The sequence below is a fragment of the Oryctolagus cuniculus genome, chromosome 14 (genome assembly GCF_964237555.1).
Source record: "Oryctolagus cuniculus chromosome 14, mOryCun1.1, whole genome shotgun sequence".
NCBI lineage: Eukaryota > Metazoa > Chordata > Mammalia > Lagomorpha > Leporidae > Oryctolagus > Oryctolagus cuniculus.
The window spans coordinates 29,947,385-29,964,248 of record NC_091445.1 but is presented as its reverse complement, the minus strand read 5'-3'; the positions used below and the strand labels follow the sequence as shown (position 1 = coordinate 29,964,248).

Sequence of the window (16,864 nt, the reverse complement as noted above, 5' to 3'; positions counted from 1 at the left end):
AGGAGGGGAAGAAAGTTTCTTCCTCAAATGATTTATAACTTGAACCACGTTGTCATGTTTTGGTAAGCCTGCTTTATTAATTCCATCCTTCTCTGTGGCAGATTTAAGAAAATCAATGTACCATTGCAACATAGTGCTTTCTCAATAGCATATTGTCCTGATAACAGCATGATGGAAGTGGCTGGGCTTGATGCAGTCGCAGAACGTGGGGCCAGGTTTGGAGTCAAACCTCTAATTGAATTACCTGCAAAGCCCCGACAGGCAGGCTTTAGGACAGACGAAGCTCCGCTTTCCGCCTCTCCCTGAGGTCACGTTCAAGTCGGCCTTGCACACTGTCTGCTATTGGCTTGTGCCAGCACCTTCTCCTTGGGTCTCTGGCGGGCCCCTTTGCCTGCAGTGTGCAGGAAGAGCAGCTCTGTGAAAGCCACAGGGCTCAGGCATTATCCTCTCGATTTAGGGAAAATTGATAACAGAGCAAGTTCAATGGAAGAGCCTTTGAAATAAAAATCCAAAGTATTTCTTCGCAGATTATCCACATTCTTGCATGAGTCCTTCTTTATTGTGTTGAAAAGAAAAGGTACCGGCCTAGAAGGCCCAGGGTCTTTCCAAAGGTTCATGGAAAATACTTTTCATGAAAAAAACCATGCGTGGATCTCAACATGTTTTTGCACCAAAATAAACTTAATTTAGTTCCCTTTGCAGTGAACTTGTGCGAGTCCCTCCACCACAACCCCCCATCCCCAGGCCTTTTTAGCGTAGTTAGACTCAGCTGAAGGATCTTGTTTCTGAGTGCCTGAAATGAGCGAGTTTGTTTCCTCTTGTTTAGGAAAGAATGTATTGTAAAGCACTTGTGTGTGCAAATAATGAAAAGTAACCTCTTGTTGTTTTCTTCTTCCTCTCTTGCCCCCTCTGTCTTATCCACAGCCTCTGCCATCCCAGATAATGGAAGAAGGTCCTGTCTAAAGCTCAGAGTGTTTGTGAGACCAACAAGTAAGTTCCCCAGAATGAGCTTCCCAAGGGTGGCTTTAGCACGCATGCTTTATCCTGTGGTCTGGTCCACAGCGGTAAAACTTTGTTACTGTTAGATCTTGTGTGGTATCTGTTTTGTATATCCACATCCATGTTTTAGTTTTCATATTTTTTCTCATCATTCTTCATGATGCTTTTTATTTGAGTACACACACAGCAGTTGCTAACTTGTTGTTTCTTAGACTGTTGTACATGCACAGCAAATGGGAACAATATTGGCATTTGGATACATGCCACTGATTGTAAAACAGTCTCTACATGAATAAAAGGAAAAAAAAAACATAGAGAGAAAGAAAAAAAAGAAAGCAATGGGAGTTTAAGGGTGTCTTCACTAACATATTTGGCTGTTATCTCTATTTTTGTTATAGATAGCTGTATGAAAACTATAGGTGTTCATGATCGTGTTTTCGATGTTAACGACAAAGTAGAAAATTCATTAGAACCAGCAGGTTAGTATGCTTAGAGAATCTCTTTTAACAAAATGCATCTATCTCTCTGGTGCTTCGGTACTTTTTTTCCTTTCTTCCTCTGCATGTTTGCACGTAGAGTTCTCCTGCTTTTGCTCATTGCTAGTGGTGCTAATGTTACTTATATTCTACCTCATTCCTCCAAGTATCTTCGTGAAATGCATGTTAGATAAGATGTGGCTTTTCTTTTTTGGACATGGGTTTCACATAACGCAGTATCCTAATATAGAAGCCCCATCAGAATGCTAAACTCTCACTGCCTCTTATCGTGTCCTCAGAGCATGCTGGTGAATCGCTGAATATTAAAGGATCTATTTTCATGTAAGACAGAAGACATTTCTGCCGAATCTGTTTATAAAAACTTTCTTTTTATCAGGTCCAAATCTGTGGATAAGAATAGTAAGACGCAGTTAGTTCAACATTCTTAGTTTTCTCTGGACATTCCCACGTATCACTGAGCTGAGCTCAAGAGCTTCATTCTGTGCCAGTCTGACCTATGCTGGTGCCATCCACGGCGCGGGGTCTGCAGAAGCACCAACCTGTTGCGGAGGCTGCAAATGCGCGCACCTGCTGAGCCCTCACAGGTCCCAGGATTCTGTGGGGCCACCTGTGGTGCTTGCAGATAAGGCAAATCCTGTTTTAAGGCTGTATTTTTTTCTCCCACTGACTTCTACAGAACCAGACTTCCTTACCACTAGGAAGGAAAGTAAAAAGCCAGAAAAGCAACCATCAGCACATTGACAACGTAGCATACTTTGGATGATGGGAACCTATAAGCTAGTCCTTGCATTTTAAATTCAGTCTGGCCACTCAGTGCCTCCAGATGGATTGTGAGAGGCAGTGGCCCCGTCTCCGCTGCTCCTTACGGGGATTCCTTGGAACCCCCTGAGCACTCCCCCAAGTAGGAGGTCTTCTCCTTGTTCCACCTGATCTTCTCTGGTGTCCTTGCCCAGCTGCCCTGACCATCCCAAACCTTACAGGAAATAAAATTATTTCCTCATCAGAAAGAGATTGGAGCCCCTTAGGGAAATGGAGTTTTGTTTTTTGTCTTTTTTGTTTTTAGAGTGAGACGTCTCTTTCTGTGGTCCTAGAAATGAAAGGGTTTGAAGGTGCACTTCGTCCTCTGAGTATTGTTACCAGGACAACGCAGGCAGTGAACCTCAGGGAGACGTATGATAGCACTCACGTTGTAACTGGCAGGGAGAGTTTGGGGCTCTCCTCCCCGCACCCCAGCATTCTGTTTCTGGAAGGCAGGCATCTCACCCAGAGGACAGACCCAAGCTGCACACATGAGCACCCAGAGGCCCCTTTAGCTCTCTGGGGGACTGAGAGCCACTTTGGAAAGCGGCGAGGAGTGAGTGCCGGCACGGAGACAGTTTAATTGTGTCCTGGAGATCTGGAAGCATTACTGGGACTTTTCTAGGCGCCAGGCTCCACCCCCCCCCCTGCCCAGCGCGAGGACTTGGACCACCACAGGATCTACAAGCTAGAGGGCATCCCTTGTAAACACCAGCGTCTCCACTCTCCCTTCGTAACTGGGGAGGCTTACCCAGGCCACACAGCTAGCTAGATACATGCAGGCTTCCTCTTCGGATCTCTTGCCTCCCAGGCCAACACTGGGACAAAAATAGATTCTCTCCATGGCGAGAGGTGTGCATGTTCATAAAGAACACTTAATTCTCTCGGCTTTGTTAATAAGCCCCAAGTAGAAGGACTGGCAGAGTCAGGCTTGTCCCAAACAGTGCTTGCCCAGGATTACGATTGCTCATGCAAACTGTGAAGAACAAAAGCACTCTTTTCCCATGGTCTTTTTCCCAGGTAAACGCCATGGCCCATCTAGAGAGTGAGCGACTGTTTGGAAAACAGCAGGTTGTGTGTTTTTCTCTAATAATGAAGAAACACACAGAGCGCCACTCCGCTGTTAGAATTGCCTTTGGATTCCACTCATGATAAAAAAGCATGCTAAAAGCTGCTTTCATACACGAGCAAATTCCCCTGTCTTTCAGGAAGCAAGCTGTTTGTCACTCAACGTTTAAAACTTACCATGGCCCCAAACCTGTGGACGTGCACGCACACTGCAGAAAATCCATGGAAAGTAGAATTGGAAGATGGCTTTATTTGGGAGCAAAAAAGTTTGCAATTCATGCATACATGGCTCTTCAAAAAGTTTATGGAAAATGCATATTATGGAAAAGCTCTGCATGGATTTTAAATTTTTTTGGCACTGCAGTGAACTTTGTCTTTGAATTCCATTTTTCTGTGAACTTTCTGCAGTACCTTAGAATGACTGATGGAAGTTTGCAAAAGTTTGGCGCAATGCAATTAGAATGTGTGTGTGTGTGTGTGTGTAGGGGAGCGGATTGTGGGGGTTTCACAGGGAAAGCTCCATGTGTGTGTTGTGGCTTGCGGCTTAGCATCCGTATTAAAATGGGGCGACAAGGTGGGGCCACATCTCCTGGCAATAGGGAGACAGCCACAGATCCGGGCACTTCCCCCCATTCCAAAGAAAGTCCCATGGGACCCGCAGCTTTTCTCCACTGCATTGAAGAACGGATGAATAGGCACCTCTCCCGGCTCTGGATCGGAGACCCAGGCTTTGTGAATCCAGCAGGCCTGCGAGGATTCCCTGCATGTTCTCGGCAATGTGTACTAATTCACCTGTCTTTGGAATGTATTTGTCCTTTTTGTTTGCTTGCACACTCTGCCTGCCAGTTTCCTATCATCAGGGATGCAGGATGATCTCAGGGCAGACATATGCCACCTAACATGCTCCAAGAGATTGCCAGTGTTCTTCCAGTTAACCAGTGCAACCCCCGTGCAGAGGAGGAATCCTGTAGCCAGGAGACAGACTCCATTTGGCTTCGGAAGAGGAACATTTTTTTTCTTCCAAGCCATGTTCACTGTTGCAAGTGTTGGAAACACTCTTGGATGTAGGTGTTATTTCTGTAAGGATAGATTGTGCTTGTAAATTCCTCCTTAGAATTTTGAGACTGCTCAGCTTTACCCAGATGACAGTTTCTCATTTCACTCTCAGGGGCCATAGACTCTCCCGACAGTGAGGCCCATGTTCATCAAAGGATGCTTTCTGGAATCCTGATTGAGGAGCAAGTGTAGCCGGAAGGAGAAGCAAAGCTCTGTGCCCTAATGGCTTGGGTTTTCTCCTATGGGGCCAAGACATGGGTTGCTTAGACGTTTGGGGGCAGGTGCATCGGTTGCTTCTAAAAGGACTAATTCCAGAGAGCGTCAGTGAAGATGTCTGTGTTTCATTTAGCTGGAAAGAAGAGCCTTCCTTTCAGGGATCCTGCAGAGTTCATCCACCGTATCTTGTGTTGAGTGGAGCCGGAGAACAAGCTGAGCACCCGGGAGGGGCTGGGGTCCATGAACAGGTCTCCTCCATGCTCATCCATACAACCTACCAGTAGCCTTGGGAGGAGATGGATTAGGTGCTATGTTAGTCAATCAAATAGAGACGAACTAATCACAGATGCCGTTTCAGGTGTATAAATATGAGCAACGTCTGAGAACGAGCTCTGGGATCCTCAGGGTTCACAGTTCTTTCACAATGAAGGCTGTCGTGCTGTGTTGATTTGATTGACACCAAATGGGCTCTCTTAAGAAAGTGATTCGGATTGTTAACTTCAGGACGATCAGGGGCCTTTACTCTGTTCCTGTTAACTGCAGCTTTCATTAATACGTTTGCCAGGCTGAAAGGAGCAGAGGAAAGAGAACGGGAAGTGTGGACCACGTCAGGCAGGCCTGGCCCATTTTCTTCTGCACCCATTCGTCTTCCGATTCTTGCTTTCCTAACCTTGAGCCCAAAGCCCTCCATGCAGGTTTACTAAGGCCCAAGGAGGAGGAGCAAGCACATGTGAGCCCAGAGGACTCCACACTGCGAAGTTGTCCCTCTTAGTTCATGCTGGGCCTGGAGCCCGTGGACAGACACATCCCAGGCAAACTTGTCTTAAGCCGGGCCAGCCTGTGAGCTTGAAAAGTGCTTACTTTAGCATGAACCATGGGGAGTGTGACTCTACCCAGTGGCGAGAAACCATCCTTGTTGTGCCGTGTTGTTTGGGTGGAAAACATCAGCGAGGTTAAAATAATGGATAGTTACTCCAGGAAGGGGATCAGGGTGGGTCACTCAGGTTGTTTTAGGGATGACTCCTCGAGGTCTGTGAGATTGAAAACCGCCGTCGCTGGTTACCCATTCACTATCGAGTGGATGGTGATCACGGGGCTCCTTCAGGATGCTCTCGTGATGCCCAATTACCTCTGAACAGAGGGCCACTGGTAGCGCCCAGGACACGGCATTTAGATAGCACCTGGACTCCCAGCACAAGCAAAGCCAGGCGGAGGAAGAGGCCAGCCAACACTGAGCAGAGAGAGCATGGCTCCTAGGCTGGCCCGCGGTCTGTTTTGGGGAACTAATTACCGCAGAGTTCCCGTTTGGAAGCGAAGCGTGTTTATCATGCAGATCAGTGAGGCTATCCCGAGTCAGAGGCAGCCTCCTAGAACACTTTAGAGCTAAATAAAAGAAGCTTAACTCACTTAATCCATTTTATTTAGAGGAAAATTTGCATCCACGCTGATAATTTAAATGCCAAGCTTCAGCCCCGATAAAAACAAAAATCGTCAAGTTCAAGTAATTTAATCCTGGAGATACAGGGCTTGTTGTGGAAAATAGCACCATAATTGATTCCTAATTGTAGGCAAACCAGTGGGCACCGGCTTATTGAAGTTTACTGGGCATTGTGTGTCTTTTATTTGAAACGCTGTCGTTTTTGGCATTTAATTTTTCGTGTTTGAAAACCCATCTAGGCACCCAACAACCCACATTCAGCACGGCCTAAACAAGGGCAGTGCACAAGCCAGTTCTGCTTCACCACCAGTGGGGCAGCATCATTGCCTCCTCCTGACTGACACCCTAGGGTTTGAAGGTGCGGTCTGGCACGCCAGTGCGTGCACGGAGCACCTAACTGCTAGCAAACCAAAGCAGCTCACGTGCCAGAAGTTAGCACGCTGGGTGATTTCCTCTCCCCCGGCTCCCCGCCCCACGCCACTCTTAAGGGAAGGATGATTATTGGCGAAAAAGCCCGATCTTCTCGGCCCCTCCTCTGTTTGCTGTAAATATGAGCAATTATGCAGACATGAAAGTCAATGGTGGCACAAGGTTCATTACCCTCCTTTGTAGCAGGCTGCCGCGATCACGTTATTAAGGATGTAAAGTCTCACTGGAATGTGTGCTTTCTGTTTGAACAGATGACACCGTACATGAGTCAGCCGAGCCATCCCGCGGAGAGAACGCGGCCCAGACACCAAGGATACCCAGCCGCCTTTTGGCAATCCTGCTGTTCCTCCTGGCGATGCTTTTGACATTATAGCACAGTCTCCTCCCGTCGCCTGTCACAGAGAACGCCGGGGTCTTGGAACACCAGAGACCCACTTAACTGCTCATCCTAAGAAGGGACTTGTTATTGGTTTTTGGCAGATGTCAGATTTTTTTTTGTTTTCTTTCCTTCCGCCTGAATTCTAAGCAACACCTTGGGGCCGGGCAGGGGGTGAATCTCGTTGCTGCCTCCCTCACCCGACCCCAGCCCTTACCCTCGTCTCTCTCTCTCTCTCTCTCTCTCCCCCTCCAAATTAAATGGACTCCAGGCGAAAATGCCAAATGGCCGTAGGGACACGGGTGGTTCGTCAGCCCCGTGCATTTTCCTGTAAAAGCGCACCTCCGTTGTTAGCGCACTGGGCAGCGGGCTCTGGACGAGGAAGTCATAGTAGCAGGTGCAGCCCGCGAGGACTCTGCTATACAATATTTATGCCTTCTCTTTCGGGACTGTGAGACGATTGTGAGGGCATCAAGTCACCGTGTCAGGCCCAGAGGGGAGGTATTCAGAATAGATAGAAAATTACACCATTTCCTCCAGGAGTCTATAAATGAACAGGCTTCTAAAAGGTTGAGACACTGGGTTTCGTTTCATTTTTGTTTTTGTTTTTAATATGACTGTCTTCAAGCATTCTTGACAGCTAAACTCGTGCTCTGTAAAAGAAGCCCTTTTGTGCGGGAGGTGGGCTGCAGGCAGGAATGCCAACCCAGAATAAGTGAGAAAAATGACCCGTTGGGTGGGGCTGTGTACGGATGAGTGCCTCGAATTTTTTTGGTGATTGGGCAATGCACACCAGATTTGGTTTCTTCGAATACAGATCACCATGGTGCTACAACTTTTCTTTTCTTTTCTTTTTTAGAAACTCAAAGAGGCATTTTTATGAATAAAGTGACCTTCCCCAAGGCTGACAAGCCAGGGTTGATGAGTTCAGAGTGGAATAGCTTCGGCTGCTCCTCTGGGGGGTGGTATGTACCAAGGAAAGGGCATCGGTGGCCAGAGGAGGTGCTGGTTGGCTTTGCTGGAGCGCCAGTGTGCTGTGGCCTTTCCCCGCCTCCCACCCCAGTGCCCACAGTTTGCTCCCTACTCCACAAATGCAGGGGCTGGGACCCCAACCCCCTGCCCTCAGGAGAGCCAGCCAGCACTACTTGGGAGGGCCAAAGGGAAATTTGGAATAAAAATTCCAAAGTTTGGAATAAAAGCAGTTCACGTGTTGATTTTATATTCTTTCCCTTTCTGACACAGCCTAAAGCGTAGGGGGAAACATATGTTTATCTGTGGGAGATAAACAAGATGGAGTCCCAAAGACTTTAACAAAATATTTTTTTAAAAATCCACTAGAATAGAAAATACATTATTTAGATATACTTTATGCTGAGAGTGAGTATATATGCTTGTCCTATTTAAACTTGTGAGAAAAAGTGGTATCCCCTGGTACATTTAGAAATATGGGGGTTATCTTGTTTCATTGTGGGGGTGGGGCAGAAGGAGGGTAAATGCAGGATGACCCTGTTGAACGAATCTTAGCATGGCCAACAGGGGGTGTTTCCAGTGCATTAACAGGAACTGCAAGCCTTAGGGTTTCCACTGGTGGGGCTGTCATGAACTTCAAACTCCAAAGCCTAGGCAGGGAGAAGCGTTCAGAGTGATGGGAAAGCAACCTAGCCTTTTTTTTTTTCCACGATTGCAAGACATGTCAGTAGATACCATGCCTTTCAGAATTTAAAAAAGACAGATCGATAAATGCAATGATCATGTGAAATGTGAAAAATTGAAAGCATTCCAGCAAAATAAGGATTTTTTAATATATTTTTTTTAAAGATGTGTATGTAAAAAAAAAAAAAGACGGGGTTGTGTTATGGGCAAACTTCATGAATGGGAATTGATGTAGAGTTGTGAGTAGTTCCAACCTAGAAAACTATGTGAATGAAAGGCAGCTGTAGACATCCTGCACCCTGAAGAGGTGTACGTGTGCTGTCATCTGAGCTTACCTGGTCCGCTTGGAGTGGATGTTACTGCTGAGTATGTTCTCACTTGGAGCCATGTGCGTGGGGTTGCCAGCCCCACAGACACAACGGATCATCCTCCCCTGGCACTGGGGACTTCTCCACAGTGGCAGAGTCTTACCACAGAAAGTAGCCACCATTTCATGGAAGCGAAGGTTCACAGCATTCGGTTCCTTTTTCCTTTAACTCTTTATATGCTCCGAACTCTCAGTAATATCCAGAAACACTTCTTTTTATGAATAGTTACAGGCTTGTTGGTCCAGTGGGAGCTGGGTAGGGGGACAGAACCTTCTAAAGTGGATCCATAGTCAGAACCAGAATACTACTGCATGTTCTATAACCACAAGGAAATCAAACGCTCCTGTAATGATTCCAGTTAGTCATAACTACATTAGCAGTGTTAATTTCATTTTAGAAATGGTGACTTCTGTGGTTTCCCTAGCATTTGTCTCTAACAAATGATGAAATAATTGCTCATGGCCCTCTCTGCCATTGTCTCTCATTTTTTCACAACAAAATTAGATCCCTTTACTTCACTATTGTGCCACTACAAATTACATAAAAAAAAGACAAAAAAATAGCAAGACTATCCACGCCAGTAGACAGTATGCTTCTCTAACCTATAGGTGATGTAATCATAGCTAATACACTTGTCATGGAGTTTTCAAGATGGTGGGTGTTAGATAGTTTTCATCTTGTCCAATACGCGCTGGTGGCCTTTTGTGTGGTCCTAATCCCCTGGGTGCTTAGGAGGATGTAGATGCAACTTTGTAGCAGCTTTGAAGTTCAACAACAATCCACAAATCTGAGGGACAACCAGAGCTGCAGCCCCCTCAGCCCAGGTTAGTCAAACCCCAGCGACCTTTGCCCCTGGTTGCCAAGGGCTTTGCGACATGCAGCAAGAAATAAGGATCTGTCTGTTTAGTGGATACCGTGTATCCTTTAATAGACCAGGTAACAGTTTGTGTTAGTTTAGACTATTGTTTTGTACTGTACTTTCTTGGGTGGCAGAGGAAAGAAAAGTAAAACATTTGAAAAAAAAAAAAAAAAAACCTGCGTTCTTTAAATTCTGTATTATTAGCAACCTCTGTTGTATATAGTGTTTGATAATAAAGTATTAATTTGATTCTTATGTCTTTTGTAAGTGAGAACAATAGACTTTCAGGATACAAAACATGCATTGAGGCTTTGAAACATCCTGTGTGTCTGTGACCAAGAAAAAGAGTCACCAGTGCCTGTGACACTGCTCCATACGGGACTCACACAGCAGTCATCGCCCGCCCTACCTTAAGATTGCATCATCTGGGGACCTGGAACACATGACTTTTGTGACCAATCTTTTGTCCTTGATGTTTCCCAGGTCTGATGTTAGAGCCCTGCGGTCCCCAGCCGCCACCAGCATGTTGGTTTGAAAAGGGTTAGGGACGTGAGTAGCGGTTCTGTACTTTGGTTTCCTATTTGTGGTTGTTTTCCTGGACTGTCCCATTCCACCCCTGCCCCAGGAAGAGTCTTGTCAGTGTCATGGGCAACTCACACCTGGGAGTGGTTGCGAACCCGTCCACTGAGGAAGGTTCATTGGGGGCTGTCTCCCTCTCTGTCGTTGTGAAAGGAAGGTCACTCAGTACCTGTGGATTGTCAGGGGACTCTGTTTTTTAATCCGGTGCCTTAGCAACGGCAGCAGCCATTTTTATTAGTTTCAAAAAATTAGACAAGCAGTCTTCAACGCCTCCCTTCCATTCATGCTCTCAGAGATGTGGTTGCTAGCATTTCTTTTGAAACCACCTCCACCACCACCCCCGTTTGCCTACACTCCGCCCCTTTACCTTTTAAGTTGACTGTTATTATTATTTTGTTGTTGTTGTTCTCTTGCCTTCCTCTCTACATTTTATTTTCCCTCAGAGCCGTGAATGGGCAGGTCTGTCTCTGGCTTGGCATCACTGAGTTTTTCCCATGCATTTGCCCCAGAGCTGCTCGGATGTGAGACAAATCTCCCTGCAATGGGCTTGCTCCTCGCTCCCATTGTCTGTACAGTTTAATAGATGCTGGCATGTTGGAGGTTACCCATGAGTCAAGATCCGCTTTCCATGCTTACTCTTGACACGCCATTGAAGCCACTCATTGTGTGTGCGTCTGGGTGTGCAGTCCAGCTCCGTGTGGTCCTGTGCTTGTACTGCCCTGCTTGGCAGCTCCCGCCCACTTCCTCATCCAGTGCTGTTTTGAAATGCTGACATTATATAAACGTAAAAGAAAATGTAAAAAAAAAAAAAAAAACCCACACACGAGGAAACCCATACGATCTGTATTTGTATATACACGTGTCCGTACAATTATACCTAAATAAAAATTAAAGATTTTCATCATTTTAATTGGAGCCCTCATTCTACTTCTTTGTTCCTTGAATGACGCCTTTATTTCAGGGGCTACTTGCAGTCTGCTGATTTTTCAAAATCTTTGTGGACAGAAAAGATAATACGGCAAGCACAAGAGAAGGCCTGGGAAGCTCAAAGAATGCAGGGTTAAAAATGGGCCGGGTATCGTAAGCACAAACCAGTTATTCTTATGAGAGAATAGGGCGATTTCAGCCTTGGCCCTGTATTTCAGCCTTAAGAGAGGCGCCACGACAAGCCCTGCATCCTAAAACAACTTAAATGCACCAAGAGCTAAAAACAAAGTATATTCTTGGACTTTGCACATATTTTTTACACCCCATCAGGAAAAAGAGCAGATGAGCCTTTTCCCCAGCGAGCACCTGACACTTAAAAAGGAAACACAGAGATACTAACGGTCACTCGTTCTCACTTATAAGGAAGTCTCGATTTACCTCTGTGTGACCTGGAGCAAGTCACACAATGTCTCTGGGACTCAGTCTCCTTAACCGTAAATAACGATTGCACAGTGATTTGTTTGATTTTCTGAATTCTCCCCTTGTTGGGCACTGGATAGCCCATTGTGCATCTGCGTGATGTTTTTGTCTTTGATGATGACATTGCTATAAGCACAATTTGAGAATTTTGTCTGTAGAGGGAAAAAGCAGCCGATATGTGGCATAATAGACACCTAATGCATTTCAAGACTTGGCTTTAATTACACCATGTTAACATTAAACTCATTGAAAGCTTTTTATTATGCTTAATTATTTGACAGGCCACTAAACACTAATTATAACTTACTGTAACCTTTCTTTGCTAATGAAGAATGGCAGCTTTATAGAATGAGGAACAACTCACATTAAAAAAAAATGTGCTGGACCAGCCCTGTGACATTCTAACCAGAACAGCATTACATTATCATTGCCATCTTCACCATCATCATCCAAAGCATTTTAAGTGATCATGACGTCATGCTGAACGCTGTGCAGAGCAAAGCTGGTTGTATACAGCCTGTACTTTCCAAGTTTCCAACACGAGGCAGACATGCCGTGTAAGCGTTACAAGGTGAAGAGTTGTGGAGCAAAGTACAAAACTCGAACATGTATACTATGCAGAAAATAGGGGAGACATTTTTAAGAAAACAAAAGGGGGGAAAGTGTGGGATTTTAAAATCAGGAGGCTTTAGTTAAAGTATCTTTAAAAATAGTCAAAAGGGGGATCAGGGACCTCAAGAAATAGGAAACTTGATGAGTTAAAAACCATTATAGAGGACCAGAGCTGTGACACAGCAGGTTAAAGCCCCCGCCTGCAGCACTGCATCCCATATGGGAACTGGTTCGAGTCCTGGCTGCTCCACTTCCAATCCAGCTTCCTGCTAATACTCAGGGATACCAGCAGAGGATGGCCCAAGTTTGGGCCCCTGAACCCACATGAGTGACCTGGAAGAAGCTTCAGGCTCCTGGCTTGGGATTGGCTCAACTATAACCATTGCAGCCATTTAGGGAGTGAACCAGTGGATGGAAGACTCTCTCTCTCTCTCCCCTCCTCTCTCTCTAATAAATAAATAAATAAAACTTTAAAAAAATCATCGTAGTTTTTTAAAGAGTGATGAACTTGTGGAGTCAGTGTTCACAGTGGTTACAGAGGTGACCAAAAACGAGAAAACCCAAGACAACATGGGAACATCCCTGAAACAACTTTGAAGATACAGGCCCAGCGAAATGAGCATCTATCTCTTCACCTAAGGAAGTAGGGGAAATGATGACCATTTCCGATTCTGCTCAATGGAATCAGCAGATGGCTGCTCCTGAAGCTGAGGCCCAGGTGTGAAAGTGAAGGCTAAGCACAGCTTAGGGAAATGGGAGAAAGTGCAGAACAGGCAAACATGGAGGCTGAGATGATTTGGAAGTGGCCGTGTGTCCCTGTGTCGCAGGGCAGCTCTTGGTAGACAGTGTTGCACGCTCTGTTGGCGGACACCAGCATGGGGCCATCGGCAGTGTTTCGTGAGCCACGTGTACTGGGTAACAAAGCCTTGTGATGCCTGAGTCTTCCGAGGTGTTGCATAAAAAGCACTGGGAAAATATTGGAGTCCAGATTTCCATACATTTGGGGAATAAAACACACATGGATGTGTTTGAATCACTTACAGGAATGTCAGGTGTAACCCTGGTGTCATTTTTAACAGTTCAAGGTAATTCTAATGAATTTTTCATTGACCATTCTAACAGTTTCTTAGGATCGGTTTGCAAAACAGTTTCTCTGGGATTGTTTTTGCAAAAGTTAGTTTCGTATTCTGCTGATAACATAACCATCTTTCGGGAAAGCATTGGCCAAAATGCTGTGAAAAGCATTATGGTTTTTGGAGAGTCCCTTTGGAAAACAAATACTCCTGAAAATCATTATAAAGAATGAGTCAGGGGGAATGGCGTTGCGGTGCTGCAGGTTTAAGTCACCGCTTTGGGACACCCGTGTCCCCTGTTGGACTGCTTGGCCTCAAGTCCTGCCTCAGCTTCCAACTAATGCATCTGGGAGACAGCAGGTGATGACTCAAGTATTTGAGTCCTGCCACCCACATAGGAGACCTGGATAGAATCTGTAGCTCCTGGCTTCAGCCTGGCCCAGCCCTGTTGTGAGCATTTGGGGAGTGACCCAGAGTATGGAAAATGTCTCTCTCGTCTCTTTCTTTCTCCCTGTGTGTGTGTGTGTGTGAGAGAGAGAGAGAGATATATATATAGAGAGAGAGACTCTGCCTTTCATATAAACAAAAATGAATAGATGTTTTTAAAAAGGAGATAGGTACAATTATTGAAAAATAATTAAGCCAATTTTCTCCATCAGTTTGTAGTTTGATGCCTTCTACTTTATGGCATACATTGTTAAATATAAAGGATCTTTTAAAAGTACCTGGAAAATGTGTGCTATGAAACAACTTTGCATAGATTTCAAAAATCTTTGCACCAAAATAAACATGTCTTCATTCCATTTTCTATGAATTGTTTGAAGTACCCATGTGAGTATACGAGTCTATTTTTTAAATGCCGTTACAATGGCTGGACCGTGTGAGCAGTGAATTTGCATCAGTAATGAATGCATCTTTTTGAATGCTCGTGCAGGTGATAAATGCATGAGTTTTAAAAAAAAAAAGGGACATGAAATTGTATTGCCCAATGCATCAGTCAGAGGTATCACCACATGCTTATTTGATTTGGGGAAGAGTTGAGTAGCCAAGTAACTCTTTTCCAAAAAAAACAGTGTCCTATTAAAAACTTGGGTGCAAATGGTACACCCAGGGAATCTCACCCCCTCCTCATTTCCAACAGAATGCAGTTCCCAAGACCATCTATGAATACACTTACATAAGATTCCCATGGGGCCAGCACTGTGCTGTAGTGGGTAAAGCTGCCGCCTGCACCGGTTCGAGTCCCTGCTGCTCCACTTCCGGTCTAGCTCTCTGCTATGGCCTGCGAAAGCAGTGGAGGATGGCCCAAGTCCTTGGGCCCCTGCACCTGAGTGGAAAACCCAGAAGAATCCTGGCTTCAAATCTGGGCAGCTCCAGCCATTGTGGCCATCCAGGGAGTGAACCAGTGGATGAAAGACCTCTCTCCCTCTGCCTCTCCTTCTCTCTCTTTCTTTTTTTTTTAAATTAAAAAAAATTTTTTTTTGACAGGCAGAGTGGATAGTGAGAGAGAGAGACAGAGAGAAAGGTCTTCCTTTTGCCATTGGTTCACCCTCCAATGGCCGCCACACCACGCACCACACTGATCCGAAGGCAGGAGCCAGGTGCTTCTCCTGGTCTCCCATGGGGTGCAGGGCCCAAACACCTGGGCCATCCTCCACTGCACTCCCGGGCGACAGCAGAGAGCTGGCCTGGAAGAGGGGCAACCGGGACAGAATCCAGCACCCCGACCGGGACTAGAACCCGGTGTGCTGGCGCCACAAGGCGGAGGATTAGCCTAGTGAGCCGTGGCGCCGGCCACTGCTCTACTTCTGATCCAGCTTGCTGCTAACATGCCTGGCAAAGCTGCTGAAGATGACCCAAGTGCTTGGTCCCCTACACCCACATGGGAAATCTGGAAGAAGCTCCTGGCTACTGGCTTTAGCCTTGACCATCTCAAACCTCTGCTGCCGTGTGGGGAGTGAACAAGCAGATAGAAGATCTCTCTCTCTCTCTCTTTCCCTGTCTCTCCCTCTCTCTCTGTAACTCTACCTTTTAAATAAATTAATCTTTTTTTTTAAAAAGAGAAAGGATTGCAGGAATTGTTTATACCAACTAAAGTTATCTTCTAATTCCATTACTGCACCAACTTTCTGAAGAGCCCTCATCTTTGGAATGTCTGGAGAACTGGGGAGAAGGGCGGGGGACCAAGCATATCCCAACATAATGGGCTTGTCAGTACTTTCTGTCACAGACTGTCACACTTCTTTCCCGAGAGCCTCTTCAGTCTGCGCCAAGAGTAGAATAATCATCTCCCACTTTTCGTGAGCGAAGACCCCTACCCCATGCTAGGGTATGGGGTATGAGCTCAGCCATCTGCCTCCCAAGGACGGCCTCAGTTGGTGTCTGTGCAGGAAGGGAGGTGAAGACAACGTCTCCCAGGTCAGCTCAACAGGCATCAGTAGCCTGTCTAATTCTTGCACATGGGGTTTCCTATACTATCACACAGAGAACCCTCCCTCCATCCAAAGCCGTGTTGTAAGAGCCCTGGGAGGAAGAAGCCAGCATGGGAGCTATTGTGCAGACAGGGGCAGGCCCACCCATTTGGGGTAAAAGACTCTTGGCACTGGGGCTGTCACTCACGGGCTCATTCAGAGGAGTTCAATCTAGTGGGTGGCTCTGTGAGTCAATGACGTGCTTTGAAAACTCCTGGATTTTAGTCATGATTATTCAAGCAAGAACTTCGTGTCACTCGGTAGCACACAGATGCCTGTCAGTCGTGACAAGACCACAAAGGGAGGGTTAAAAACAATCTCCCCGAGAGACTACAATGGGAAAACAGAACAAAATATTTTTGCCTGCTGTTTTGTTCACAAGGGCCAGGTGCGCCCCCAAACTGCACCTAGGCTTTCAATTGTGGGGAGCCGAAGTCATTTTCTCTCCTCCACAGCCACGAAACAAGACACAGTGATGGGGAAGAGAACGTGTTTTCCTGGAAAATGCACTTTGCCAGCACCCTGGTGTCCTCTCCTTTTTGTGTTCAGAGCTTGTTCTTTGGGACTAAAAACACAGAAAAGGAATCCCCCGGTGTGTGGAACAGAGAGGGTGGCACTGGGAGCTCTGTGCTCTGCTGTCCTCGAGCCGGACAGGTTTTCTGCCGTTGATTGGAACAGGGCGATCTATGTCTGTCTTTATTTCCTCTGAAGCCAGCCCGAAAGCTCAACTCCATTTATCTCTGCTGCAGGGCGCCAGCCTGCTCCTTCCCGTAGAAGAGTCAGGTCCTTAACACACTAATAGGCTTTGTGGTTTATCGAGAGAATTTCATCCCAAGATCTTACAGGCATAAAGGAGAAATTGTGAACAAAGGGTGCTTTCCAGCAAGCTGGGGAGAATTAACTGGGGGAGTAGGATTGTCATCATTCTTCCCCCGCCCCGAATACAGAGAGAAGCCAGCCACCCC

The 16,864-nt window shown here is 46.1% G+C and overlaps 1 protein-coding gene across 2 annotated transcripts in view; it reads left to right on the top strand.

Moving 5' to 3' along the window:
* Positions 1–11,246, top strand: part of EFNA5 (ephrin A5) — a 303,987-nt gene extending 292,741 nt beyond the window's left edge. The window contains exons 3-5 of one of the 2 annotated variants that reach the window (XM_002713956.5): positions 925–990; positions 1,398–1,478; positions 6,753–11,246. In XM_002713956.5, the coding sequence (XP_002714002.1) occupies positions 925–990; positions 1,398–1,478; positions 6,753–6,874 (269 nt within the window). In that variant the 3' untranslated portion in view covers positions 6,875–11,246. The remainder of the gene's footprint in view (positions 1–924; positions 991–1,397; positions 1,479–6,752) is intronic. The other variant, XM_051853591.2, reaches the window with a different exon arrangement.
* Positions 11,247–16,864: the final 5,618 nt, after the last annotated feature.